At 48.7% G+C, this 26,235-nt stretch overlaps 8 protein-coding genes across 8 annotated transcripts; 3 read left to right on the top strand and 5 right to left on the bottom strand.

Moving 5' to 3' along the window:
- Nucleotides 1-450: 450 nt before the first annotated feature.
- On the top strand, nt 451-2,033 carry BP5553_07388 (Uncharacterized protein; the record flags this gene model as incomplete). Its single annotated transcript, XM_032016011.1, has 5 exons — nt 451-546; nt 595-783; nt 831-878; nt 924-1,206; nt 1,252-2,033. 5 exons carry the CDS (start codon nt 451-453, stop codon nt 2,031-2,033), a joined length of 1,398 nt encoding a protein of 465 aa, XP_031868280.1.
- Nucleotides 2,034-4,806: 2,773 nt separating this feature from the next.
- Nucleotides 4,807-5,513, bottom strand: BP5553_07387 (uncharacterized protein; the record flags this gene model as incomplete). Its single annotated transcript, XM_032016010.1, has 3 exons — nt 4,807-5,004; nt 5,062-5,298; nt 5,358-5,513. 3 exons carry the CDS (start codon nt 5,511-5,513, stop codon nt 4,807-4,809), a joined length of 591 nt encoding a protein of 196 aa, XP_031868279.1.
- A 2,389-nt stretch (nt 5,514-7,902) lies between these two features.
- On the top strand, nt 7,903-9,830 carry BP5553_07386 (uncharacterized protein; the record flags this gene model as incomplete). Its single annotated transcript, XM_032016009.1, has 3 exons — nt 7,903-7,952; nt 8,004-8,461; nt 8,509-9,830. The coding sequence occupies 3 exons, from the start codon at nt 7,903-7,905 to the stop codon at nt 9,828-9,830; spliced, it is 1,830 nt and encodes a 609-aa protein (XP_031868278.1).
- Nucleotides 9,831-10,658: 828 nt separating this feature from the next.
- On the bottom strand, nt 10,659-13,644 carry BP5553_07385 (Uncharacterized protein; the record flags this gene model as incomplete). The annotated part of the gene is made up of 6 exons (XM_032016008.1): nt 10,659-11,704; nt 11,752-12,301; nt 12,351-13,024; nt 13,078-13,405; nt 13,467-13,492; nt 13,557-13,644. 6 exons carry the CDS (start codon nt 13,642-13,644, stop codon nt 10,659-10,661), a joined length of 2,712 nt encoding a protein of 903 aa, XP_031868277.1.
- Nucleotides 13,645-15,925: 2,281 nt separating this feature from the next.
- BP5553_07384 (uncharacterized protein) lies at nt 15,926-17,214 on the bottom strand (the record flags this gene model as incomplete). Its single annotated transcript, XM_032016007.1, has 2 exons — nt 15,926-16,793; nt 16,856-17,214. The coding sequence occupies 2 exons, from the start codon at nt 17,212-17,214 to the stop codon at nt 15,926-15,928; spliced, it is 1,227 nt and encodes a 408-aa protein (XP_031868276.1).
- Nucleotides 17,215-18,005: 791 nt separating this feature from the next.
- BP5553_07383 (Ribosomal protein S7) lies at nt 18,006-18,884 on the bottom strand (the record flags this gene model as incomplete). Its single annotated transcript, XM_032016006.1, has 4 exons — nt 18,006-18,323; nt 18,380-18,563; nt 18,660-18,698; nt 18,784-18,884. The coding sequence occupies 4 exons, from the start codon at nt 18,882-18,884 to the stop codon at nt 18,006-18,008; spliced, it is 642 nt and encodes a 213-aa protein (XP_031868275.1).
- A 2,497-nt stretch (nt 18,885-21,381) lies between these two features.
- Nucleotides 21,382-22,948, bottom strand: BP5553_07382 (40S ribosomal protein S3aE; the record flags this gene model as incomplete). The annotated part of the gene is made up of 5 exons (XM_032016005.1): nt 21,382-21,933; nt 21,985-22,230; nt 22,408-22,484; nt 22,618-22,643; nt 22,908-22,948. The coding sequence occupies 5 exons, from the start codon at nt 22,946-22,948 to the stop codon at nt 21,382-21,384; spliced, it is 942 nt and encodes a 313-aa protein (XP_031868274.1).
- Nucleotides 22,949-24,232: 1,284 nt separating this feature from the next.
- On the top strand, nt 24,233-26,186 carry BP5553_07381 (Uncharacterized protein; the record flags this gene model as incomplete). The annotated part of the gene is made up of 2 exons (XM_032016004.1): nt 24,233-24,371; nt 24,433-26,186. 2 exons carry the CDS (start codon nt 24,233-24,235, stop codon nt 26,184-26,186), a joined length of 1,893 nt encoding a protein of 630 aa, XP_031868273.1.
- Nucleotides 26,187-26,235: the final 49 nt, after the last annotated feature.

Genomic DNA, 26,235 nt, shown 5'->3' with positions numbered 1-26,235 from the left:
CGATTGACGCCACAACACGACACGACAAAACGCGACTAAAAACCAAAAGTATCTCCACATGGAACGGCAGAACAGCGTATCCTGTCCAAACATCGTCCGGGTTTTTGTCAAGGCTGTCAAGCGCGTCACCAAGAACCACTTGCTTTGCGCCAGCACGCCTAGCTTGAGAACCTGGCGGGCTACATCTGAACCATAGGGTAGACAAAGCTTATCAACTGCGGCCAACCGAGACACCAAGCTGAACCTGGAAATTTGCTGGTCTTTGCGTGTCTTTGCTTTTCACACACCCAGCCCAGTATTTGATATCTGCACCGCATGGACTGGGCTGACCTGAATGAGAATCTGTCTATACATTAGAGCTCCCCCCAGGACACCGCCGAAAAATAGGCGACAAGACGACTTTTCGAAGCTTTTATCTGAAAGAAAGGAAACATCATCGCCTTGATGCCGATGGCTGCAAACCTCCCCCCAATGGCCATTATGGATTTTGTCCAACGCTTTCAAAATCTGCAGCTGCAGCGCAATTCCAGTGACGAGCTAATCAAGGTAGGCGATGTTGCGACCACTCGGATGGATTCTTCGTGACTTTTCTAGGACCTTTTGATATACTGTGAACACGTGGAGAGCAGTCTACGGCATGAAAACGCCAGACTAGGGAAGGAACTGGAAGATGCGCAACTGGATCTGGATGATGCCAGGAAGTCGCGGAGAGATTTACAAATGCAGCTGAATCTGGCCAACGCCAGGGTCGGCCAGTCAACCGCGGACTGTGAATCAATGAGGGTAGGATGAGCTGATCTTTGTGAAAGTTCCTTGCTTATTGTTGGCAGAACCGGAATCCATATATTACGGTGCTAATTGATGGAGATGGCATGATTGTAAGTGCTTGCTGATTGGGTCGGTGGCTCTGCTAACTTTTCCAGTTCAGTGAAAACTTAGTTCGCCAGGGTCGCGAAGGTGGCAAGGAAGCTGCCAACGCCCTCCGAAATACCGTACTCGAAAACTGCGAGTTTGCAGAGGAAATCGAAGTTATGGCAAAAGTTTGTGCAAATGTTACTGGGTTATCGAAAGCTATGTTACGGGATGGCTTCCTCGACAGCGGGGACGACCTCAGGGAGTTTACATTAGGATTTACACAAGGGAAGGCCTCATTTGACTTTGTCGATGTTGGGCATGGGAAAGAACGGGCGGATTCAAAAATAAAGGGTATGTCAACTCGCAAAGTATCGAGACCTAGGCTGACTCGTACAGAATGCCTACGTTGGCACCTTCGAAACCACAATTGTAAACAAATTCTTCTGGGTATCTCTCACGATGCAGGCTACGCCCCTTTCCTCGACGAAGTAGTTACCCCAAATGACCGATGCCGAATTACAATAATCGAGGGTTACCCCACAGTCCGCGAGCTCGCCGCGACTGGACTGCAAATCTTAAACTTCGGTAACATTTTCCGTTCAGAAAAACTCGTTTCTCGTTTAGTCAGTCCGCCCTCTACTTGGGCAGGTGTCACATCTACAGCAGCACCACCTCCATCCGCATCTCCTATTACACTTAAAAATGGTACTGCTACAGTCAAAAACTCCGCAACACATTCAGTGTCAAAACCTAATTGGGTTCCTACCCCCCGTGGTCTTGATCCACCTATCACTGTCAATCCCACTGCGCTGGACAAAATAAAACGCCGCACGGCAAACAACAAGCTTTGTAATAACCATTACCTCCGCGGGCCCTGCGCCAAAGGCGATGAATGCTGCTTTGAGCACGATTATAATGCCACCGATGACGATCTCAAGGCTATTGCTTATTTGACGAGATTAAATCCGTGTTTAAATGGCCAACATTGCGAGTTGGACTATTGCATTTATGGGCACCATTGTCCAAGCGTGGCATGGATTACCGCACCAAACGGAAAGGATAAAGAGCCTGTGTGCCAAGGCTTTGGGTGTCGCTTCTCGAAGGAAGACCATCCGCCAGGTACCGTTATCAAACATCCTCGAAAGGAGAGATGGGAGAAGGAATACGAGCGTTATTAGGTACCTAGAAACACCTCTTCGAACAGCTCTTGCCTCATGGAGAGCCGAGGCAAAAGTTACACAGGAGATATTTATATTTTCAACGCCAGCTTCTCACAAGTGGAGAATAGCGGGCACCTTGCTTCACCTCATTATCTTGGGGCATAATTTAGGTTTCTTTGCACATGGATGAGCTTTACTCAGTCTATCGTGTTGTAAAATGTTAGGATACTTTTAAATTGGACAAAAAGGGGTGTTTTTTCGAGCTCTTAAGTTTGTGCTACTATAATCGAGATGTGTTAGACTATTCTAGCAGTTGGAAAATTTCATGAAAGACTAAATTCAATACTTAGCTAGTGCTCAATGGGTTGATGCTACTCTTGCATAAAGCTGCCGATTCTCGAGCTCAGTATAAACTTGCCATGGTAGGTAGTATTACCTCGCTGCTCTGCCCTGATATTATCGCGCTTAGCAAGGAATCAAGCCCTCGTCTTCACTAGCTGTTAAGAAACCTTCGCTCAGGGATAGCAATGATTATGTTGCATTTGTTATGCCTTTTGACATATTTGGGTATTTTTGTGATCTGGAGCTACGCTCGACACTGTACACGCGCCTGGTCCCGTGACTGCAAACGTGCTAATCACTTTTTATATAGAAGTGTGCTTACTGGTAGAATAGTAAGCACACCGTATAGTAATAGAATGCCACTAAGCATAGTGCACGACTCATAGTACTGATCCTCCTATTAATCGATAAATCCTACTACTTGTTGTTGCTGGTATATATATGCTACTCTCTCTACTACTAATTCTACTAATTACACTACTACTCTATCTTCTAATATATTCTTTAGCAAAGCCTCTGCTTCTAGTAATGTCGAAAAGCAAGAAGAACCCTTAGCAATACTAGGAGGAATCATGTATAAAACAACCGACAAGATCGCAAGTCTGGTGAGTAGGCAATTCAGGTGCGATCGCGCAGTCGCTGTATTGTCAGGTCGTCATGTGGCAGAAAGAGGTCTGAACCATGGTTCAGTGTGCTTGGGAGTGAATATTTAGGGCGCACTCAGGTAGTGGCATTCAGGACGACTGATAGTCACAAGATCCAGTAATTAATATATGTATGGCAAATTCAGTGTATTCGTATATGCGTCCAAAAGGCAAGAGAACTGACTATTGCAGCATAGTCCTCGAGTCTCCAGGCGAGTCACTGCAATTGTCTCTCATGCTGAAGATCGCTAGTGGGCAATCGACTTGTATACTTTTGAGTTAGGCCGTAAGTACAGATTAAAGACCCTCCAGCTAATTCTGTCATCAATTTGGAGAGAGGCCCTCTTCGACTAAAGTTCTTGAAGAAGCAATCAGAGTAGCTTAGATCTGTCACACCGCCATCTGATGGTGAGGTCTACTAAAAGATCCGATATTATCATCTTCCCTCCGAGGAAAATAGTAAGATACTGTAAAGGCCTGGAAACGGCAACTGCATTAGAGCAAGTAGGAAAAACTAGCTTAGCTGCTAAGGTATAAGAAGGTAGTAGAGGCGTTTGACCTGCTCCTTCCTTTCGTTAGGCTATGGGGCAGCTTCCAGCTGGGTAACATGCTCTACCATTTCGCTCTACATTACGGTGAACATGATCTTTAGTAAGTATCAGCATCCTATGAGTGTTAGTACTGAGTGAGTAGCTTTAAGGCCATGGTTAAGCTAAAACTCTAAGTCACCGCTTGCACAAAGGCTGCATAGCATTCAAGCAGCTTCACGACGAAAGATGTTTCAATGAGAAACACTACGGCAATTTATCCTAAAGCTTTATGCTGTGGAGCACTTATATGCCGCGAAGCATTTTCGCCGCGGGGTAATTTCCCCTTCATGCATTTTCGCCTAAAGCATTTTCATCCAGACTAATTCTATGACTTTTTCGCTCAAGGGTCTACTTGCTCGCCGTCTCCCCTATCCTATTAATAACTAAACGACTCTGACATTTTAATCCTAGGGATCTAAAATAGGCGTAGAAGGCAAACACCAGATTACTTCGACCGTTCCAAGTCTAGTTTTACTACAATATGAAAGGTCGTAACGTCAGGTGCCACAGAAGAGGGCCTGGGTACCAAAGCCAATGAGGAGTTGCCGATCGTGTCGAATCAGTGCAGAAAGAAAGTAATTTGTGCCCGATGAGATTTGCCGCCCTTCCGTCTCAAGCCATCAAAAGCACTAGGGTGAAAAGTAATAGGAGTGTCAATAGTTGTTTTTAGATCCTACCGCCTTTTAATCCTGCTGCTTTTAATTCAGCAATGCAATATTCGCGAGAAAGCACTGTCAGGGTTTCACAGGTTTTGTGGCCGACAAGTTTATGGCCTACAGCCAGGGCTGAACATTCTTTTGCGAAATTTAGAGTAGCCAAGGATCGATTTGAGCTTGCTCCCAGGACCTATATGCTTCCCAGCACCCGGTACAGTCACGGGACATTAGGTATGAGGAAAGAGTGGCAGCGCCAGTATTAATATATTCACTATCCCTTACTACTCCAAAGACGATGCTATATGATCTAGTACAAATTTCCATAAAGATTGAGGAAGTCACACCCTACCCTTCTCCTTGCCAGCCTCGCTCGAACTATTCACAATGGCCACCTGCTCTCCTCACTCCTTCTTTAGCATCCCACTTAGCCTCCTACCCTTTCAAAATGATCCTGCTATATGCTGGACAGGAGCTGCTCCAACCTTACTTTCGAAAACGAATCATTCGCTCCGGAGAGTCAGATCAATTTAATAAATCTCTTCCCCTAGCTCGTGTCCATTCATAAGTTCAAGCCCAGCCAGGGGTGTTTCAAAAGTTCCTTCGCAGTCTTCCTGTTCTCCGGCAGCCACTGGAGCATCTGCCCAACAAAGTCGAGAAACAGATGTTTGTCGTTGTCGTTGAGGGAATGGACCGAGTCAGAGAGATTAAACTCGTAGGGAATAAGGTCCTTATATAGAAATTCACCTGTATATAGATTCTACTAAGTATCACAGTCATCTAGAGAACAAGGGGGATAGAAGAGGGGTTGACATACCATTTGAGTTGAAGAATGGCCCTCCGTAGAACTCGCGAGCGGCCAGCAATGCTTGCCCTCCGCAGTCTGAAAAGAACATCTCCATGGAACCATGCTCCACCTTTGTTCTCTCTCAAAAACCTCCTTAGGCGGGGGACCAAGTAGAGCGATCATCTCCGCAAGATGCTTTCGACTGTCATATGCCCCTTCGGAGCGAATATCTCGAAACAGTTCCCGGTCTTCGAGAAGGTTCCAAGCCTCAGTGCTCCATTAAGATTAGTACAAGATAGAACGAAGTAAAAGGCATTAAGGCTTACCAGTACGCCTAGATTCCAAATATCTGCGCTATACGACCAACCTATGCCTAATATAACCTCCGGAGCTTGGAAAAGGGGAGGCTGAATAGGATATCGGAGAAGTTCGGGACCATCTGGGCGCTGGGCCAATCCAAAGTCACTTAATTTCGGGAGCATTCTAAATGACCTTAATGGGCCAAAATCAGACTGCGAAAGATAGATAGATCGATCATTTTGAGCCTTCCGAGGTATAGCATCTTTGGATTGGGTTTGGCTATATACGAAATCTTCTAACACACATGGGTCCTCAAATCCCATTAAAATATTATTCTGCTTGATATCTTGGAAGAAAACAGGGGTTAGCATAAACTGGTCTTCGAGATCTGGCCATGGCCTATGCCCCACCTGTGTGAAGGACGCCACATTCGCTGTGAATATAATCCAGACCCAACAGGAGATGTTGCATATAAAGCTTGAGAAGAGGCCCTGGAATCTTGCCGTCTGGAAGTCTCTGCTGGAATAGCTTTATCGTCTCTCGCATTGGCTCATAGACCAAACATGAGTGTGTTCCATAGGGCCCTACAATCTCAAAATGGTCGACTATAGTCCTTACAAATCTGAAGCCCTTGTGAGATGGGTTTCCCTCGAGACTTCTAGAGATGTTTATTTCGTGAGTCGCTGCATCCGTGTCGTTTGCCACGGTGATTTTGAGAGTGACGTATCGATTCGGCTGCCAGAACCATCTGGGAAGACATTAGAGGTACTAGGTACGGAGCCAAACAGATGAGTGCATACCGTGAAGTTTCTTTGCATAACCAAGCGGTGGAAGAAGCGCCCCATCAAAGTTTTGCCAATACCTTATATCGCGCATGCAGTAGATCTCCAGGATTCGTTGGGTGGAAATGTTTAGTCTTATAATCAGGCATTATCTCTTCCTCAATGAGAATATCGGGTGAGAGGATTTCGGGTGCGCGGCTAGTAGCCATTGCAAAGCTTCTTACTAAGGGAGCCGGCCGTTGAAAGTGCGAAAGGGATCTGAATCTGAGGGCCGACATCGACAGACGGTTATTCGACTTGGGGCTGCGCGTCGTTCAACAGAAATACAAGTCGCCTTATAGGAGCCTTGCTTGGTTCTTTGGAAAATCCCATACGCGGCACGTTACCTCAGGCATCATTAAGCATTCAAGCCGTATGCAGGAGGGGAGAAAGGGGGGAGGGTCACGTGGTATTGCCCTAGATCTGCCGCCGCTGTCAACTGTTCTGGATACTTCGGCAGATAGCACTCATATCTATGCAAATAAATATGGATAATCCATAGCTTTCCAGTAGTATAAGGAAGTATTTCGGCTCAGCAACTGGCTGTACGTGCAGGTCTGCGAGTGGCCCTTGACCACGTGACTACTAAAATTTGGGGGCCATATACGACATCGAGAAGTACTTTTTTGTCCCATCGAACACAAATCCACCATCGCCATCGCCATCACCACCACACCCTCGCGCCTTCACAACGCAGCTGCAGTTGGATAGTGTTGCGGGACCTGAGATGCCTTAATCCTACGAGCACATTCCGACAAATAGCATGGCGAAGGGCAGCCATCTGACCCCACCCTGCAGGCCATCGCAGAATCGCCAGCATGGCTAGAGTTCTGCCAGTATGCGACAGACTGCGGGCCACACCCTTTTCTCCAACTACACCATGTACATGTAAAGTACATGTATATCTCTTGAAGATAGCGGCAATATATTATCAATCTCAGCGCGCACTGTCCAGTAACACCCCAGCCACGCGCCGTGTGGAGACGAACGCAGCACAGTGGTCTCGCTGGTGGTTGGGCAGACCATCGTCACATCGCCCCCAACCGGCGCCCTCCGCCGTCGAACACGATGAAGAGACATGTTAGCGCAGCCAAGGCTCGGGCATGGCATCGCGAATCTGCCAATTGACGTCGTCAGAGAAGCAGGGAGCATGCCCCAAAATTGGAAAACAAGAGAGGCTGAGCCGCTGAAGTCTCCCGATTATTGTCAGACCCTGGATATTACTTCGTACAGGTGTGACTGACAGTTGCGGACGGCAGCTACAGTACTTGTCCTGAGCCATCATCACGAGCAGCACGAAGGTACGAGGGTAGCTGCGTGGTCAATATGGTGGCCATCCTTCGCAGCTCGACTCCTTCACAATCAAAACTCTCGTTTCGTGCGGACTCCTGCGCATACCGTTGCTTGATTCCAATCCAGCGACGACTACTCGAGTACTCCGTATCATTTGCGTCGGAACACAGTCAGCTACATCCCGCGCCAGGCTTCGTGGACAGTTCACAGGCTCACAGGCTCGCAGCATCGCCGTATCTCAGCCCCGCCCCGCTTAGTTAGGTACGGGGACGTCAGGCTTCAGCGGAGCCTCCAGCACACTACCTTCTTCTCCGATTGCGATACTGCGATTCAAAAATCTGCGCTCATTCATGGAATTTCCGGTTGAATTTTGTAGGCCAGCGCTACGGTAGCTGTTGGGGGTGCAACGTCCTGCGAAGGCTTTGACATCGAACTATCACAAAACGCACCAGTCGCAATGCGCGCGATACGAGGATACTGGGTTTGCACGGCGGCTTTGGCAGCTGGGTGTGTGAGAGGGGCGTCTGAATCGACATCAAACAACCTACCCAAATTTAGGGACTCCGAGTCGTCAAATCCCGATAATCTACGCAAGCGGATAGATGCAGAACAGGTCATTATAACTGTGGTAACGAGCGAGTCGATAGTCGGCGGACAGGGCGTGCTCGAAATAGACGATGGCATTCAGTTGAGAGAAGGTGCTGAACGGAGCATAGTCGTCGTCACCACGACCCAATCTGCTGTCACTATAGCATATCCAAAGAAAGCCGAGGCACCTTTATTCAAGCGCAAGCTAGGGTCGAATCGCTGGGATATAATTCATGAAGGAATCCAAGGACAAAAGCGAGATGCGACTCAATGTCCCGCCGATTACCAACTATGTCCCAAGTCGTTGAACGGAGGCTGCTGTCCAAATGACCGGGTTTGCGGGTCCAGTAGCTGCCTTCCCACAAGTACTGCTCCAGCTTCTGCTTGCGGGAAGCTAGGATACGTTGCTTGTGGGATGTCTGACGGAGGTACGATCATTCCTCCCATTAAATTGGCAATAAACTAACTCGAGCAGGTGGCTGCTGTCCATCGGGTTACGCATGTGGACAACTAGGCTGTAGCCCTTCCGCTGGTGTATCTTATAGTCAAACCTGCGGCGTCGAGTCGTATCTTTGCCCGGCATCGTTCAACTATGGATGCTGTAAGAAGGGTATGGGCTGTGCGCTTAATGGCTGTTATGCTACAAGTATTACGACATTTACTGTGACCGAAACATTTACGACAACGGATGCGAGCTCGAATCCTCATACCATCACATCCACAATCCTAACAGCCGCAACTCCTTCGGTGCCAACAGCTACGGCATCCAACGAGGCCAATTTGGTACCTAAATTACCCTCTACAGTCTCTGCAATCGCCAAAGTGGACGCCACAGGGAGTCCAAGTACCGGAATGTCCACCCCAGTCATTGGAGGAATCATCGGAGCATCAGTAGCCTTCCTCATCATTATTCTAATTGCCGCCACCTTGATAATTCGACGATTAAATACAGCTATCAAAATATCAGCTACCTCAAATTCCCGCACATCATCCAGCGGTCCACGTACAGGTCAACCACACGCTCAACAAATAGAAGGACTAGACGTCGACGCGATGTCAATCGATCCATTAATGATGACCGGATCGGAAGCTGCCAGCAGTGTCCGCCACCCATCCCATCAATCGAACCCCCACAGTTCCGCCCATGAAGTAGAAGCCAACTCCCCACCTCTCTTCCACAGCCCTTTCACCCCCTATCCACCACCACACACCCACTATCCACGAGGCTACAACCCAGTTGCAGCATCGGAATCCAACTACTCTCAATCCAGCTCAGCTGGTTACTTTGATCTCCCAATCCAATCTAACCATCGCGACTCTCAAGGCTCAGGACCGACTCGACGCCCCAGCCAACACGGTAGAAATTGGAGCAACGCCAGTGATCAGAGCCAAGTAAGCCAGGTATCCAGCGAGGCAGCGGAACTGGAAGCCACTTCGGAAGGAGGTTCGCGTTGGGGCATACATCGCGCATTGTCCGGCCTCGGGATGGGGAGGATGGTCAGCAGGAGACGAAGCGATAATGTTGCTTTAATCGGCGGCCCGAATAGGCCTACCCCAGCATCGCCGGTTTTGGGGCATATACCAGAGGCGTCAGAAAGTCAGCACCGTGTTGATCTGCTTGGGCATGTTGGCGCGCGAGGCTTAAACGGTGTGCAAGGTTTAAGTGGTGTGCAATTAAGGGAAGCCGGATTGAGTAATTCGCAGCTGAGGGAAATGACTATGTCCGAGGTGTCAAATCCATATGCTAGCCCTACGGAACGGCATGCGCCAGACATGAATGAAAAGCAATATGGGTAATGGATTCTGGTAATGGCGTTTTGCATAGCGACTGCTTAGGGCTGGGCAATCTGTACTAACGTAGGTATATCTTCATATCATGGTTCGCAATTTCTACCTTTCGTGAATATAAACATATGAATATAGAGATTATATTTCTTGTAACGCGTTCAAGTTCCAACGAGACATGTTTCTGGTGCTTTTACAATTTGTAGCTCTTGTGGAGATAGGTACCTAGTTTGAAATATGGGCAAGAGAAGACGGTGGTTGAATCTAGCCCCGTAACGTCTTTTACGCTGAGCAAAAGAGGCGATTTTCCGCCTCAAGTTTGCCTCCGCTGTGCGACGTGCAACAAAAACATCCCCACCTCACTAGCGCTAACGGCATTATCTTCAGCACGTTGATTTCGAAATCACCAGTAGATGAAGATAATAAGTTGTGAGACAAACTAGACAGAACTTCCTGGGAGGGTATGCTGTTACGGCCCGACAAGTCACTTTTTATCACGATCGCATTTATCATGATTGCAATCAATCTAGTCGGCACGAAATCATAATTTTAAACTTCTTTTGCAACACGTACAAGTACATAAAATAAAAACAATGGATTCCATGTTCTTTTCTTCCCCATTATTACCACGCCGCAGTTCCTCTTCCTCAATACGTGCATTATTATCATATGCCAACGTGTGCTGGGTTCGCTATAGTGGTATCATCAAAGCAATATAGAGGTGCCAACAAGCTAAAGAAGCGGCTGACAACCAATTCTGAGTCCGCGAAGGAAATCATTTATGCAGTTGTGTCAAGGCAGAATTGCTCGTCCAGGCCATTGCTGCATATGATGAGTCCCTCACAAGTGGACGGAACCGTTCACAGTCGTGATAGGGATAGATCCAGCAGCAACAGATCCCTGCTCCTTGCCAAACGCCTCATCGACCTGGCTGCTGAATCCAGCAGCAACAGGAGTTTGATATTTGCCTCCAGTTGGCAAACCATTCGTACCAATTGCCGTGCCCCCGATTGGCACAGCCCCGGTTGGTGCATCTCCGATAGGGGCACCATCAACGCCAGTAACTGCAGAATCACGAGACCCTCCAACATTTTGTGGGCCTCTTACACCACCCCTATTGACAGGATGGTGCTTCCGCTTGGGCTTCACAGCCTTGGGGATGTTGGTGGACGGAGAAGCGGAGCCTATCTTGAAGACGGGAGACTCCCAGCTGTCGCCCTTGAGAGCAAGCTCCTTGTACTCAGTCGCCTTGGTGGAGATACCCTTAGGGAGCTTGAGATCTGGGAAGATAGAATCTTTCTGGGTCATGGCCATGTTGACCTTCTTGTCGGCAGTGGCGGCTTCCGCTTTCTGCTTGCCTTGCAGCACCTGCTTTTGGATTGCGTTGAAGTAGCGTTGATAAACATTAGGAGCACTTTTGGGGTCCTCCTTGACCTCGTTCAGTGCACGATCCGCTTCCTGTTTTACCTGCCAGGCAAGCGAATCCAGTTCATGCGCCTTCTCCTTGATGACCTTCTCGAGCGCCTTCTGCAATGCCGGTCTCATAACTCTCAGAAGCAGGGGCTTGAACAACGCAAACAGAAGCTTGTGCTTGCTCTGCTTGAGTTTGATCTTTAGATCCTTCAATTCAACATCCACTTTGTTGATCTTGAAGAAATTCTCGCGATCTTTCTTCTCGGCCGTGGACATCCCGATCTTGACGCTGAAGCCGGTACCGCCCAGGAAGATGTCTGCTACGCCCAAGTCGCTCAGCTTAGGTGTTCCCTGCTTGCGTTTAATGTAATAGGAGACATCACGCAAGTCCATTTGGACTCCGGAGGCAAACAGCGTGACAGAGTTGTAGTTCTTGTTTGCAAGGTTCTTACGGCCCCAGCGGAAGTAGTTGTCTGTTGAAGTTAGTTCCTATACGGATGAAGCACCCCAGACCACTCACCATTCGTGACCTCGAAGATGTTTGGCATGAGGTTATCACTCTCGATAATGAGATTCTCAATAACGGCATCAATCATTGGGTCGCTATATTCGATTCTGGGAATAGGAACATAACGGATGCTCTCGAAGATGCCCGGAAGGATAACATCGCAAAGGTCCTTGACCAAATGCGGTTTGAACGTCGCCCTTCCATTCTTATCATTTCCAAGGTTATGGAACAGCCTTTGCATTGACTGGCCGAAACGTTTGTTCTGCTGATCTTGATCGAATTGATCCACGAAGAATCTCATCTCCTCTACGATGCGGTCGGTGTGATTGCGGTAGCGATCACGCAGCAAGAAGTTGCCACGGTCGTAAAGCGCATTCCACTCATCGTTAGCGCGGTCATCCATGATAAAACCTTGTTGCTGGAGGCATTTGCGGATATAGCTGTCCATCTGCTTGAACCAGTTCTTGAGTTCGGGGTCTCGATCCGCATCACGGTAAATGGTATTTAGAGCATCAACGATATCATCACTTGATGTGTTATTAGCAAAGCGTTCAATAAGTGTCTTGATTTCATGTTAGCATAGAATCTTCTCCCTGGCCTATGACGCCTACCTTGAGATCATATTCGGCAGTTTTCAGGGCACTATCTGAGTGTGCACCTTTCACGGCGCCAGTTGATTGCTCACCGATGGTGTTCGCATGACCAGCATAGGTCTCGGCAAGATTGAGAAGAGTATTAATAGCTTGTTGATAATCAGGATGTCCTTGAACCTCGATTACCATCTTCTTGAGCCGCCAAATGGTTTGTTGCCGGCGCTCCTCGGGCATCTTTGATTCGAGGTAGCCCTTAGTCCGATCTTTATACTCACGTCCGCGATCTTTGGTCTCGTCGGGAACATTTTCGGAGGCGTTCTGTCTGAGCGTAGCAGTACCACTCCGCACGCCAGCACGAGCGTCAACACCAGAGCTTTCACCTTGTTGGTGGTGCCAAGCAGCTTGTGCCGCGGCATCGGCAGGATCGCGGGAGCCCTGTGGGTGGGCAGATTGAGCTGCGTTGCCAGCGGCATCGCGAATATCGTCCTTGTTCAAAGGTGTTTGCTTGTTGAATTGCGATTTAACTTGGTTCTTTAGGTCGCCCTTCGACATATTGGGGGCATCGTGCCAAGTGTTATCATCAGCTGGCCGGTCGATTTGAGCCAATTGCTCCTCACTAGGATTGACCTTGGTGGCCGCCTTAGTGGCTGCATCGCCAGCAATATCACGGATGAGGACGGTGGCATCGTTCACTAAATATAAATGTTAGTGCGATCTCGACACATACTGTAAACATTCAACATACAGAGCTTTCGGAATTGTCCGTTCGATATCATGAGTGTGCCAAGTGTTCGAAGGCCCTCCAAAGCCTCGTTACCGTGCTGCTCCCGGGTATCCTTGCCGACAGGTGCCTTGACACCAGTGGCATTTCCACCCTCGATCATATGTGTCTGCCAAATAAAGTCTTGGAGTAGATTGCCCTGGTTCTTACTAAGGAGGAGGTATTTGGCTTGCTCCACGACGTCGCGGGCGTCCTTTACTAGTGCTTGGCCTTCAGCGGAAAGCTTCTTTGACGGGGCGCTGAGAGGCTTGGAGGCTAGGAAGCTGTTCAGAGCGATGTCGATTTGCTCATTCTGTATTGTTTGTTAGTAGGTGATTCTTTGCGGGCATTGCTAGACGTTGTCTTGAACTTACGGATGGAACCTTTCCATTTTGGAATGCTGTAGCGACGGGTTGTTAGAATTCGATTACCCGATCAGAGCGGTTTCGGTTCGACATGCTTACCTGTTAAAATGCCGTAGAATTGAAGCTTGCGAGCCACGTCGGCGTCCCTCTCCTTGGGGTTGGTTGGTTTGTTGATGCGTAAAGACATACTAGCGATCTGTTGCGGGAGGGGGTATCACTGAAAGAAAGAGAGAGAAACAGAGTCGACCGATGGGAGCCGTCAACAAGAGCGAGGGGGAAATCGTAACTTGGGGAACTGATTCTTCAATTGGAATGTGGAACGTGGAACGTGGAATGTAGAATGCCGATAGTGCACTAGTTGTGTTGCGGGCGATTGTGATGAATGAATTGATATATGACGACGGGGTATCAATTGTGTAGATGTAGATGGGCTTGTTATGAAGAAACGAGGAGAAGGTCGGAAGATGGAAGGACGGGGCTTTTGTGGGCAGGAGAAGGGAGGAGGGAGGAGGGAGTGATGAATGCCTTGATTCATTCGTAGCTTCTGGCATCTGGCATCTAGCTTCTACTTTCCAGCTGCAAGCAGTGCCATTTCTCAGTCGATACTTGTCGACGACGTCACTGCTACTGCCCAAGCAGCCGATCTCATCTCCACTTGACGTGCTTACCACTCTGGCTAGTATGAGCCCGAGGATTACTTGCAAGTTGCAAGTTGGCATGTACAATTATACATGAATGCACCTCCCTCCCTCCCTCCCTAGGGATATATTCCGCTGCACAGTAGCGCAACCCTTTCGCCCCCTTGGCAGGAGACGGGAGGCTACCTAGGTATCTGAGCATTGGCAACAGTCCGATAGACTCAACCACTCGTACTACGTGCTAGCACATGTACTTGCTTCGCGACGCACAGCAAGCCCTTGAGCCTTGCGGTAGGCCTGGAGCTAGAGGTAGGACCTGGTAGGTAGCTTGAGTTTGTAGCTTTCTTAACACCCGACGTCATTGTGAAACACTCTCTCAGGGCCAACAAACTTGAACAAAGTAATGTTTTGTCGATGACGGTGACGCTGCTCGCAACCAGAAAAGCCAAAAGCCAAAATAACCATGTCCCTTGCTAGCGTGTGGCTGATACATTGCAAATGTGAGGACTCTAATTAATAATAATTCCTGGAGCTCGTAGTACTTCGTGCAGCAGTACCAGCTTTATGGAATCGTCTCGGGCATTCGGCGCCACAAGGACCAGGCAATGGCCAAGGTGAAATGCTGAATACACTTGTACTATACGCAAACAAGGTGCCGTTGTTGTTGTCGCCCTCGTCGATCATGATGAATGCAATTGAATGCATCCTGGCTCGATGACTTCATCCAGACCGCGATCGAGACCCGCCGCCCCGAAATACTTGTGCGACTTGTGTGAGACTTGTGTCCCTCGATCGACGCCAACGCCTCCACACGGTTGCAAAGTTGCAACTTATAGCATTCGTTCAGTTGGTCGCGTTTGGCTCTTCCATGGTGGAAAGATTGCCTAGGTAGCTTTTTCCGATTTTCTCCCCGCACGTGTAGTGCAGTCACGGGCGAGTTCCCTCCCTCGGGAATACGATTTACGGAGTAGTGGGTAGCAACGCTACCTACCTTACCTAGGCATGTATGTATGCTTGACGATCACCCTCATATATACTCCTGAGCTAAGGAATTGTCGTATGTGCTTTGGCTAGCGGGTTGAAACCGAATCAAAGTATGCCACTCCAGTCATAAGAAACTACTTCGGCGATAACTAAGCATTCAAGGGTCGGCCAATCTTCCTTCGTGAATCCCAAACCAACAGTATCAAAGCCTTTAGAGGTTACCTGTAGACGATGCCCCGAACTTAAGCAATAATATGCCTACCATATTGACTGACGCCCTCGTGACCAATAGCACCCGGTAGAGATATGGCTACATGGGTTCCTGGGCCCAGAGGTCACTCCGTCGCCATGAACAGGGCGATCATCGCATGCTAGACGTGAGAGTAGCAGGTAGAAGGGGAGCATCGCAATGGGCCGTGGCGGCGAGGTGCTGGGCTGGGCACGGCGACGATGGTGTTCCTGTTGTTGGTTGCGTATTGGTATTTTTCTCAACAGCCAGGTTTGTTCGGTTGGGCGAACGATAGGACTTGGTTCATGTTGGTCGCCCCTATCACATAAAATTAAATGTGACAAGAATTTGACAGTGCCTAATACTTATAGTTAGACTCTTCACCAAGAAGCAGGATTCTAACATAATGACATTAATTTTGATGTATATGCCTAATGTAGATGTTATGTCAGTCACTTATCACAGCCCACAAGACTTGGCCTCACAGCCTATCGTCCAGCAATGATGGCCCGGAAATACTCCATATGTATGCCCCGACATGCATTCTTACCGCCAAAGACTTCCTCTCATATCCCCGAACCCCCATAATGCCCCATGCCTTACTCCCTTCTCTCACCTCATAGGGGCTTCTTAGCAAATCCTATCCTCGTATTCCCAACATCAAATACCACGAACTGAGCTTTTAACACAATATCCCCCCAGATACTAAATGGCAGACCGCCCTTCCCCTGAATTCCCCCGTAACATACCATAGCATTCAAATTTGCATAGTTGAGGTAGCTCCCCGGGATCGACCCCCGGTAATTCCCAATACCAAACGTAAAATCGGGCATCGTGGAATTGCAGGGGAAGACATACGCGCCCTGGCTACCACTGTAATACGAATCCGGGATCTTGGCGTAGTATTGCTTGACAATGCTGTCCTCCAAGAGTAGCAGAGTCGTGCCCGTATCTGCCATGGAACTAAGTGGTGTTTCCGTAAAGCCGTCGTTTCCGATTTCAAACCCACTCGCGGTAAATTCCCAAAAGCCTCTACTGTTGTTTACTGGCGCATATGCGATGTCGCCGGTATATGCACTAGCATCAATCGTGCCAAATGTATATGAGCCTACAGCGCCCTTCTTCAAGTCCACGGAGTAGAGCGGAGCGGCTAGGCTACTTTGCACGTTATCGAACCAGGTCTTTTGCCTAGTCGGCGTGACTTGATTGATGGTGTTAAACCCGAGGCCGACGAGACCAGAAGACGCAGCATCCGATGTGAAGGAGTAAGAGACGCTCGTAGCAACCTCTACAGCCTGTGCGTCTGCCGGTACACCGCCGATACTAACTCTCTCATGGAAAACGTTTCCGCGGCAGTAGGACCCATCACCATAGGAGATAGACCACGTGTGTCCCAGGAGAAGAGACGATGTCGTGGAGTTTTCCGGGCTGTAGAGCTTCTGGCCGGAAACTTGGCTCTGGTCTGTTGCGGTTGAGAATACCCATCTGTGACACGTGTTAAAATAGAATTCTTAGGCATCGAAAAACAGGGAGAAGGGGATGTATACAAGTCCGAGGAGCCAGTATCAAAATCAAGATCCAAGATCTGAGGCGGAGTGCCAATCGATACCGGCGAGAGGTACTCCCGGTCATAATTTGCTGGGAACGGGCTTGCCGACACGGTTCCAGTTTCGTTTCCACCCACTACATTGAACTTTGGCTTCACATTGTATTTGAGAAACGCATGTCGAAGGGCGGCAGGCCCATCGGTAGGACGGCGGTGGAAATGGGGATTTGGCTTCTGGGTAACAGTAAAGGACCCAGCTGGCTTTCTCGACTCGAGATCAGGATGAGGGGCAGCGGCGACGAAGGGAAGCAGCAGAAGGATCAAGGCCGCATGGGATGCATTACCGAAAGAAGGAATCATGCTGAAACCGGGTGAAACGGGTGGGGCTGGGGGATAGTGGGGCTGGCAAGCTGTATTGAGCTCGCTATCGAGGGAGTTCTTTCATAGAGGAGCATCGTGAACTTATGTATTTTGGAGAATCTCCGTCGAATTGCAAAGGGATTTTACACCGGCCGGCAGTTAAGTTACATTGCAGTGGGGATCAGGAGAATTTACCTGCCGAGCCGAGTCATTTGATCGAGAACATAATATATATCGACGCCTTTAGGCAATTGAGGTGCGGTAGGACGTGATAAATAGACTATGTGATATGAAAGTCAAGCATTGGCGCCCAATTAGGCGGGGATGGCTGGTAGGAACGGAGGTCTTGAAGAGGAAGGCCACAGATATGATATTTAACGCAGGTGTCAAGCAGTATTGTCATAAGACCCAACCTCATGATCCATTAGATGATGACAATGGTCTCATGCGGAATGTAGACTACATTCCTAAAGGGGGTGGAATTCGAAAGGACTCTGCAACTCGAAAATGGTGCAGTCTCGGTTATCAAGTTAAAACATGCGCTTGTAGTTGGAAAGTCGAAAAGCTTGAACCAGCCCCTCGAAATGATCGGAGGCGGATCTCAAGGCGATCACACGAACGAAGAAGCGCGCTCTCAAGACGTAATTCATACGACAATTCAAAAACAAATGCTTCAAGTTGCTTTCAAGGGCATTTGCATTCATAAAAGCCATCTATGTGACAGAACGCAACCGGCGTCGCCCATCCATAAAGCAAATCGAAACCCCATACCATGCAAACACCACCATCCTTTACCGATTGCTCTTGGCGACACGCTCCAGCTCGTCCTTCTTCTTGATGGCGTATGAGTTGCTGCTTCCCTTGGCAGCGTTGATCAACTCTTCGGCCAAGCACTCAGCAACAGACTTGACATTTCGGAAAGCGGCTTCACGGGCACCGATGGTAAGAAGGGCAATGGCTTGGTTAACACGGCGGAGAGGAGACACATCGACGGCTTGACGACGGACGGTACCTGCGGATCCGATACGGGTGGAGTCTTCGCGAGGTCCACAGTTGACAATGGCATCAACCGCGACTTGAATGGGGTTTTGATCGGTCATGATGTGGATCTGAGAGCATTTATCAGTGATTATCCCTAGCCGTTCCTTCTGTAGACTCAACATACAATCTCGAACGAGTGTGCAACAATGCGAACAGCCATGAGCTTCTTTCCGTTGTTACGGCCGTTCATCATCAGAGAGTTGGTGAGACGCTCGATGATTGGGCACTGTGCCTTTCTGAATCGCTTTTGCGCATATCGGCCGGCAGAGTGTGGGATATAGACAGGAGCCCGGATCTGAATGTAATCGCTGTGGTGTGTTAGCCAAATGTCCCCCGCATCCATCTTCCATTCCCTGCGCAATTTCCGTCCTCTCGAGTTCGGCATGGAGTTTGGAGATCCTTACGTCAAGGAGATATCCCGGATTTCGACATCTTCGTATGACCTGGAGAGGAAATTAGATTAGCAATTGCCCTATTTCATGCTGTCCTCGTCGTCGTCCCCGTCCACCTCAACGCCACTTCACTTACCACTTGTTGAAAAGCTTGATGCTTCCAATCTCATCGGTGGCCTCCTTTGGCAGGACCGTGTAGGTGACGGTATCGATCTCAACTTCTCCGCTGTCAGACATGATGGCGGTGGCTGACAAGATATGGGAATGGAGGGAAGTCGTCGTGATGTCGGTTGCTCGAACTCGAATTTGATTTCGTCAAAATTCATCGCGAATTCGTGGTGCGCTAACCAGCGCCACGCTAGACCCGCTTCAGGACTAGTCAGGGTTTAAGCGATCAAACCCTTGGTCGCCGTTGCTGCCTTAAATATGTGGATTTACTTCCGACCACATTGCGTTCATCGATATCAGCCTGTACACCCAACATGGAATTCCAGCATCGATGTTCTAATATGGATACCCGTATAATATGGTGGGAGCAGAGTTGTCAGAAACATCATCACGATTTGCCCACAACACTTAAGGTCTATCTCAAAGGCCGGTGAAATATTTTATGCACTATTACAAGGAACGGCCTTAGGGCTAAAATATTTAATATCATGTCTGTTGACGTCTTATAAAGGCGTCTGTCTCACATAGATATCCTTAGATTCTTTAAATTTCTTAGGCTTAACGCAATGTATATAATTATCCTTTATGAGTTAAGGTATCTAGAATATGACAAACAAACTACAGAATATCTTAGCTCTATGCCGCACAAAGGAAAGGGCCCTCTGCCCAAAGTAATCCTCTCTCAAAACTCTCAAAGGTCCATTATAGTCCTCCATACTCTATCACTCCGAAGCAATGCAATGCGGCCCTACTCAACAAATCCATAGCTCATAAATTCCATAAGCCTTATCGTTGCCAGATATGGGAAATCACACATACAACTTCCCCTTTAATACGTTTTTTCCCTCTGTAATCTTCCCTAGTCAGAAATATCCATCTACCCTACATTAACAACTATCAAAATATAGTGGTAATGACTATCGTGAATGCACCCCCAATCAACATTTTCTAGCCCCCCTTTCTCGATCTCTGTAACGATTGAGGCATGCCGGCCCATAGCGGGACTTTCCTTCTCGCTCGTTTCTCTCATATTGGTTGCTCATATGGAAAAGGCGATACAATAGAGTATCATGGCCATTCTATGACTCTGTGATTGGCAATGCGATTCCGACACGGGTGAGGGCCCGAGTATGGCCGCAACCGTGGCCTCGAATAAATCCTGGATTGTTGTTTTGAATACGGTGGTCTCCATGGTCTATGCATATCAGGTATTGGGAATTATATTCCGATGGCAGTGTCATAGGTGGTAACAGCTTCTCCTATACAATCACCAGAGATAGGTGGTGCTGACATGGTTCTCAGCAGCATAAACGCATAACTTAGCTATCACAAAATACCGACTCAAAAAGAAGACTGTTAAGACAAGCTGCATGTAATCGGAAAACAATATATACCTACCTAAATAGGCATGTATCTAGTCCGTACTTTAGGCCTTATAAGGCTGCGCATGCGAGGAACTAGGCTGGGCGAGAATAAATAGCAACAATTGGTCTGTTTAGGTACTTTCATTGAGTGGCGCATGAACCCCAGCGACACGGCGTGTGGTCCATGCCGCATAACCATCGACTTTGGTACGCACAACATGCAAAGTATACACTGGTTGGTGCTTCGCCTGGCTCCCTACATAAGACGAGAGGCAGGTCAATAGGGAAGATACCAAGGTACTTCGGGGAGGACGAAGGGCAAGCTAGTGTCGAAGATAAAGAGCCCGATGCCTATTGTTTATGAAACTAAACGGTGTTGTAGATAGCCGTGGAGGTATGTGTGCCAACCAGGCTGACAAGATCTCGGGGTCCCGGTGTCCTGGTCAGCACTGCTGTTATCAGGAGAGAAATTTTTTAATTGAATTGAAAGTGGTTTACCCCAAGGCGAAATGGTTTAAATCGGAGACCTGTAACGCGGAGAGTACGTTGTATGTTTGCAAGATGGAATGGGTTGAACCGAGGACTCGCCGGTGTGGAGCGATGTTTGCATGATAAAGACACTCTAAGACATGGCCCAATCACTTATTTGCTAAAGCTACTGCGTAATATGTGAAATGTTTCTCGGGGTATATGCAGGCGCTGTCCATCTGGCATGCAGGGCGTGGCCAGGCGAAGCAGATCCATCTGTGGTAGGACAAGAGTTTGTGGAAGCTTTGAAGCACAGAATTTGGTGAGCACTACTCATGGTCGTTACACATGTTCACCATAGGACTATTCAGGCGTATGCACAGCTAACATCGGTCACTTGGCAGCGCAAGGCAAGATATAGACTTAATGTTTCCATTTTCAAGACCCACCCATCTTCAGTATTCTATTGGACCATGCAAGACGAGAAGACCAAACGAAAAAACCATTTTGCGAAGACCAAAGCAGCAAGCTAAAGGAAACATATCAGGAGATTGCCTGGTAATAAAGTACAGCAGCGACCCGAACGGCACCAGGTCAGCTGCAAGTTGCTCAACACCATAGCAATGGATGCCTGTAACAACTTCCACCTGCTCAACCACCACCCCAGCATCAACCCCACGTATTACCATCCCTCAACCACGACACCTCTCCATCTATAACTACATGGGAATCATTTACTTGAAGGCCTTGCCGAACATGAGGACCTGCATTTGATCGTAGATGGACAAGACACCGGCACCGGCAACACCACGGAGAATGTTGGCACCGGCTCCCTTGAAGAGAGACCGGACACCCTCCTTGGCGACAATTTGACGGGCAGCATCCATGGAGCCCTTGTACTTGACGGCCTCACCAGAAGTCATCATCATACGACGACGGATAGTATCCAATGGGTAAGAAGCGATACCAGCACCAGTAGTGACACCCCATCCGAGAAGGAAGGAGGCAAGGAAGTTACCCTCAAGAGGACCGACGAGGAGGACAGGCTTGATGGAGTCGTACAGACCGAAGTACAGACCACGGTAAACGACGATACCGAGGACGGAAGGACCGAAACCACGGTACAGACCGGCAATACCGTCAGAGGCGAGAGTCTTCTTGTAGACGTCGACGAGACCGTTGAATTGACGCTCACCACCAGTCTTAGCTCCCTTTGCGTCGTTGGCAAGACGAGTACGGGCGTAATCGAGGGAGTAGACGAAGAGGAGGGAGGTGGCACCAGCAGCCTACTTGAATTAGCCGTCTTCTATATATATCCAAACTCGGGAGATACTTACACCACCGGATGCCAAGTTACCGGCCATCCACTTGGCGTATCCATCACGCTCCTTCTTGAAAGCGAACATGGACTTGTAGGTGTCACGGAACGCGAAGTTCAAGGCTTGAGTAGGGAAGTAACGGATGACGTTGGCAGTATTTCCACGCCACAGCGAAACGACACCCTCGTTCTTGATGGTTCTTGAGAAGCACTCGCTGATGCCATTGTACTTCTTGTCCAGACGGCCGGACTTCAACATCTCATCCTATACAAATGGTCAATTAATGTTACAACGCGGTTATATTTTGCACCTAGATCGAGTACATGACAATGTAGATTGCTGTGGATGATGGTGCATGTTGCGGGCTAGGATCATAGGGTCTCTTGGGAACGATCGGAAGGGCGAGATGGGCCTCGACAGCGATACTAAATAGCGACGTACCTGATTTTGGATCAACAGCTTTACTCGCTCAATGGGAGCAGCTGCGGTCTTTGAGACGGCGGCAGAGACACCACCCACTGTTATCGCAAGTCAGTCTCAGATATCTTGTGCATTTCACTAATAGCAACCGGTGTCGAATTCGATCGCAGTCGACGACAACAATCATCGAATCGCAACAAAAAAAAAGGTTGGAGGCAGAGATAGACATACTCATGAAGTCGATAATGAAGGGAGGACTGTAACGGGCTTTGTTAGCTTGGAGCTATTGATGTTGATGGATCAATCCCGAGATGGAAAATTCTGATAGGGGGCGCCATCGAGCATCAACAAAGTTGGGATCCTATGGCCGGAGTATACAGTGCGCTGCATCTCTATACCATTGGCGGATGCCAATTGGCCTCCATTGATGCCCGATGGTCGCTGGACAAGATTTTGTGATGGAAGCCAACCACGACGGGCGGAACGGGTCAAAGGAAGGGAAAGGGAGAAGAGGTACTTACACGCCCATGACGGACTCCTTCTTTGGTGCTTCGGTGCTCATGGTTGCGACGGGGGATCAGCGATCAAAGGACTGAGGGGAGATGTGTGGATGGAAAGGCGAAAGGAGAAAGGATGAAGAGATGTGGAGTTGAATGAACTGGAACGGAAAGTTTTTGTATTCGGAAGAAGGATCTTGGAGGACAGCTCGTTAAAAATCTGTACGCGGCCGGGGCGAGCTAAGACCAGCGCAGCCGAGATTTCCCGCTGGTGCTGGTGGCGCGCCTGGGATACAAGGCTGTCGGGGTAAGGAATTAACTGTTGCAGCAACGGTGGCAAGGGAGGAGAAGAAGAGAAGAGAAGGGAAAGAGACAAAGACGAGAAGAGAGAACATTCAACGCACGCAAAAGTTAGGCTGTACCTTGTGTTATGATAATGTTGTCTAGCATTTAGGACCTCTTAACCACACCTTTGTTTGAGTGTCTCTTATTCCTACACCCGGTATTGACAAACACAAGCTAAATTCACGAAGTACACATGTCGGCAGAGAGTCTGTCCGCTACATCCGCCCAGCGAATAAATAAGGTGCTTGAGAGAACTAGGACCTGTGGCTTTGAAGACGTGCCACCCAGTTCTTGATGCTACATTTTTATTATTATTGTGGTCCGGTTGCTGGCCTTCACAGTGCACTACTCCATACAAGTGTTCTGGTGCTTTCAAATACCTACGTACTTACAGTAAGTGTTAACTAACCTCTAATTAAATACCTCAAATGTCAATCGGCACTCCCGTAACCTTACAAGGCCTACTGCACTGCACCAAACTTTTCAAGCGGGCCCTAATGGGATAAATGGACCCTTCCCCCACAAGGGGGATCGGCACGATCATTTAGTGTCTGGAAAATTTAAACATATTTCTAGACCAAGCCCTTTTTTAATCTCTATGATACAGTAAGTTATTCGGCGTCAAAAGATATCGCACCTCGGCTGTGTATACGACTTCGTAATAGGCAAGTAATCCACAAGCACGGAGGAAAGGAGGCATGGCAACCCGATCTTACACCATCCACTCCGTACCGATTGTACAAAAGGGCCCTTGGCAATGCGAATAGTCTTAGATCTTCTGGACCCTTTCGTAGAGTCGAGTTTGACTGGCATTCTGGATGTTGAAGCTTGTGGACTCCGTACGTACCTATGCCCTGCACTTCGTAGGTAAAGTACCTAGGTACCTAATGTTTCCCGAACGACCAAAGGCCGGCCGGTAATAAATTTTCAATTCAAACTATAATCCTACACAACCAAACGATCGAAAGGAAAAGCCTTATTCCTCTAGATTAAAACAGTAATAAATGAACCCTCTTCTCAAAAAGTCTCTGAGGATCAATTCGATCAGTGATCAAGCTAAGCCTGCGGAGGCAACGATCGCCATCGCCATCTCCATCACCATAGAAACCCACGCGAGACTAGCCGCATCCAGCGCGACACAAAGTAAACATCCCAACTCGGGCCACTCCGATATCTCCACAGCCCTGCGATTCACTATACGAAGTGTTGTGCTCGGGTTCAGAGAGATACTACAGTATCCCTTTTCATGACAGAGGAGAAGATAAACCCGCAAAATACATGGATCCAACCTTCAAGTTCCCTGGATCTCCAGGAGCGCCACTATTCCAAATTTCCGCAGACCGCGTTAACCAGCAACGACCGCTGTCCCAATATGACTTTGATACATCATCGGCAAGCATGCTGGGAGAGAACAACAAATCCCATTCTCGGGATAGCTCTGTGCATGAGAAGGTTGCGGCATTCAATTCGTTGGCATTCCAAGGGAAACAATTGGAGCGCAAGGCAAATGATGCGGCTCTCAAGCGGGCAATGCTAGGGCGAGAGGAAGCAGAGAGCGAGATGCGACGCTACAGAGATGAGACTAGATCGTTGAGACGACATGTTGAAGAGGGCCGGGAGAGGGAGAGAAAGGTGGGCGAGAGACTGGAGACTGTCATGGTAGGTTCTGCTGTTGACCGGCTATTCTTGATCATTTCTGATAAGCTATCTACACAGGAAAATTACGGTCGAGCAAAAGAGACCTATGCACATACGCAGGCTTTATGGGAGAAAGAGATCCGACGGGCGAGGAAGGAGTCGTTCAAGTCCCAATCAGTCATTGTCAAGCTGCAAGAAGAGCTGAAAGCATCCCGAAACTCGATGCGCATCGCACAATCAGATCTAGAACAAGAAAAAGAGCGGAGTCTAAAGCGGGAACAAGAGGCATTTGCGGCGAGATACCAACTTGTGGGCGTGCAAGAAGAGCTCGCTCAGATGCAAGAGAATATCAAGCTTGTCGAGCAGGAACGAGATGCTTTAAGAACGATTGCGAAGAATGAAGAGATCGCTAGAATTGCAGCCGAAGGGAGGATGCCATTACCGGCATTGCCAGAACATGATGAGTTTGCTTCGCCAAAGAAGCCCAGAAAATCTTTAGACCCTGTTACGGTTACTTCGTCGGCGGCGGCTGAGGAAGAGTTGGACGACATGCGCTTAAGACTGGAATGGGAACACCAACGGGCGGACAGAGCCTACGATCGAATTGAATTCCTAGAGATGGAATGCCGTTGGAAGTGCTGTGCATCAAGAAATACGCAAGAAGGAGACTGTGCACCCCCTACGCAGGCGACTATCCACGTCCTTGAACATAGCCAGGTGGCCAAGTCGAGCACAGTGTTCATACCGGCGGAAGGTGTTTTCCGAACCGTATCCCCAACACCAGAAGAATCCCCATGGATGTCCCTAGCGAAGAATAATATTCCAGTCTTCGCACAACCTGCACCAGAGCCTGCACCAGAACCTCTACATGCCGTCAACTATGCACGAACACCATCCTGCGAGCCCCCAACATCTGCAATTCTACCCGACGCCAACACATCATTACTCTCCCTTCTCGATGCTCCACATAGCCCAAGCCACAGCGCCGGCAATAACTATGAAGAGGATGGGTCCAACACAACAGTTATTCAGACATTCCATACCATATCAACCACGACACGCATTCCGTTGGCTGACCCACCGGAACTCACGCCTCCAACAACTTTACCAACTGATTTATCCAACCCGGCCTTGAGCCCGACTATGTCCCGCGAAAAAGCATTGGCGCAAATTCGAGAGCGAAGAGGGAGAGCAAAGAGTTTGGCACAGGGGACAATGACACCACGCAAGCAGATGGCGGAGGGGATGAGCAGAAGAGACATCAGCGCGCCTGCTGTTCGCAATGTCAAGGAGAGAGGGCGGAGCCAGGCGAGAGCATAATATGACGAAGAACTGCGCGTGTTTTTTAATTACAGGGTAATGACACTTG

Source organism: Venustampulla echinocandica (assembly GCF_003357145.1).
Source record: "Venustampulla echinocandica strain BP 5553 chromosome Unknown scaffold_5, whole genome shotgun sequence".
Taxonomy (NCBI): Eukaryota; Fungi; Ascomycota; class Leotiomycetes; order Helotiales; family Pleuroascaceae; genus Venustampulla; species Venustampulla echinocandica.
Note: the sequence above shows the minus strand (reverse complement) of the source record. Positions and strands in the feature narration are given on the sequence as shown.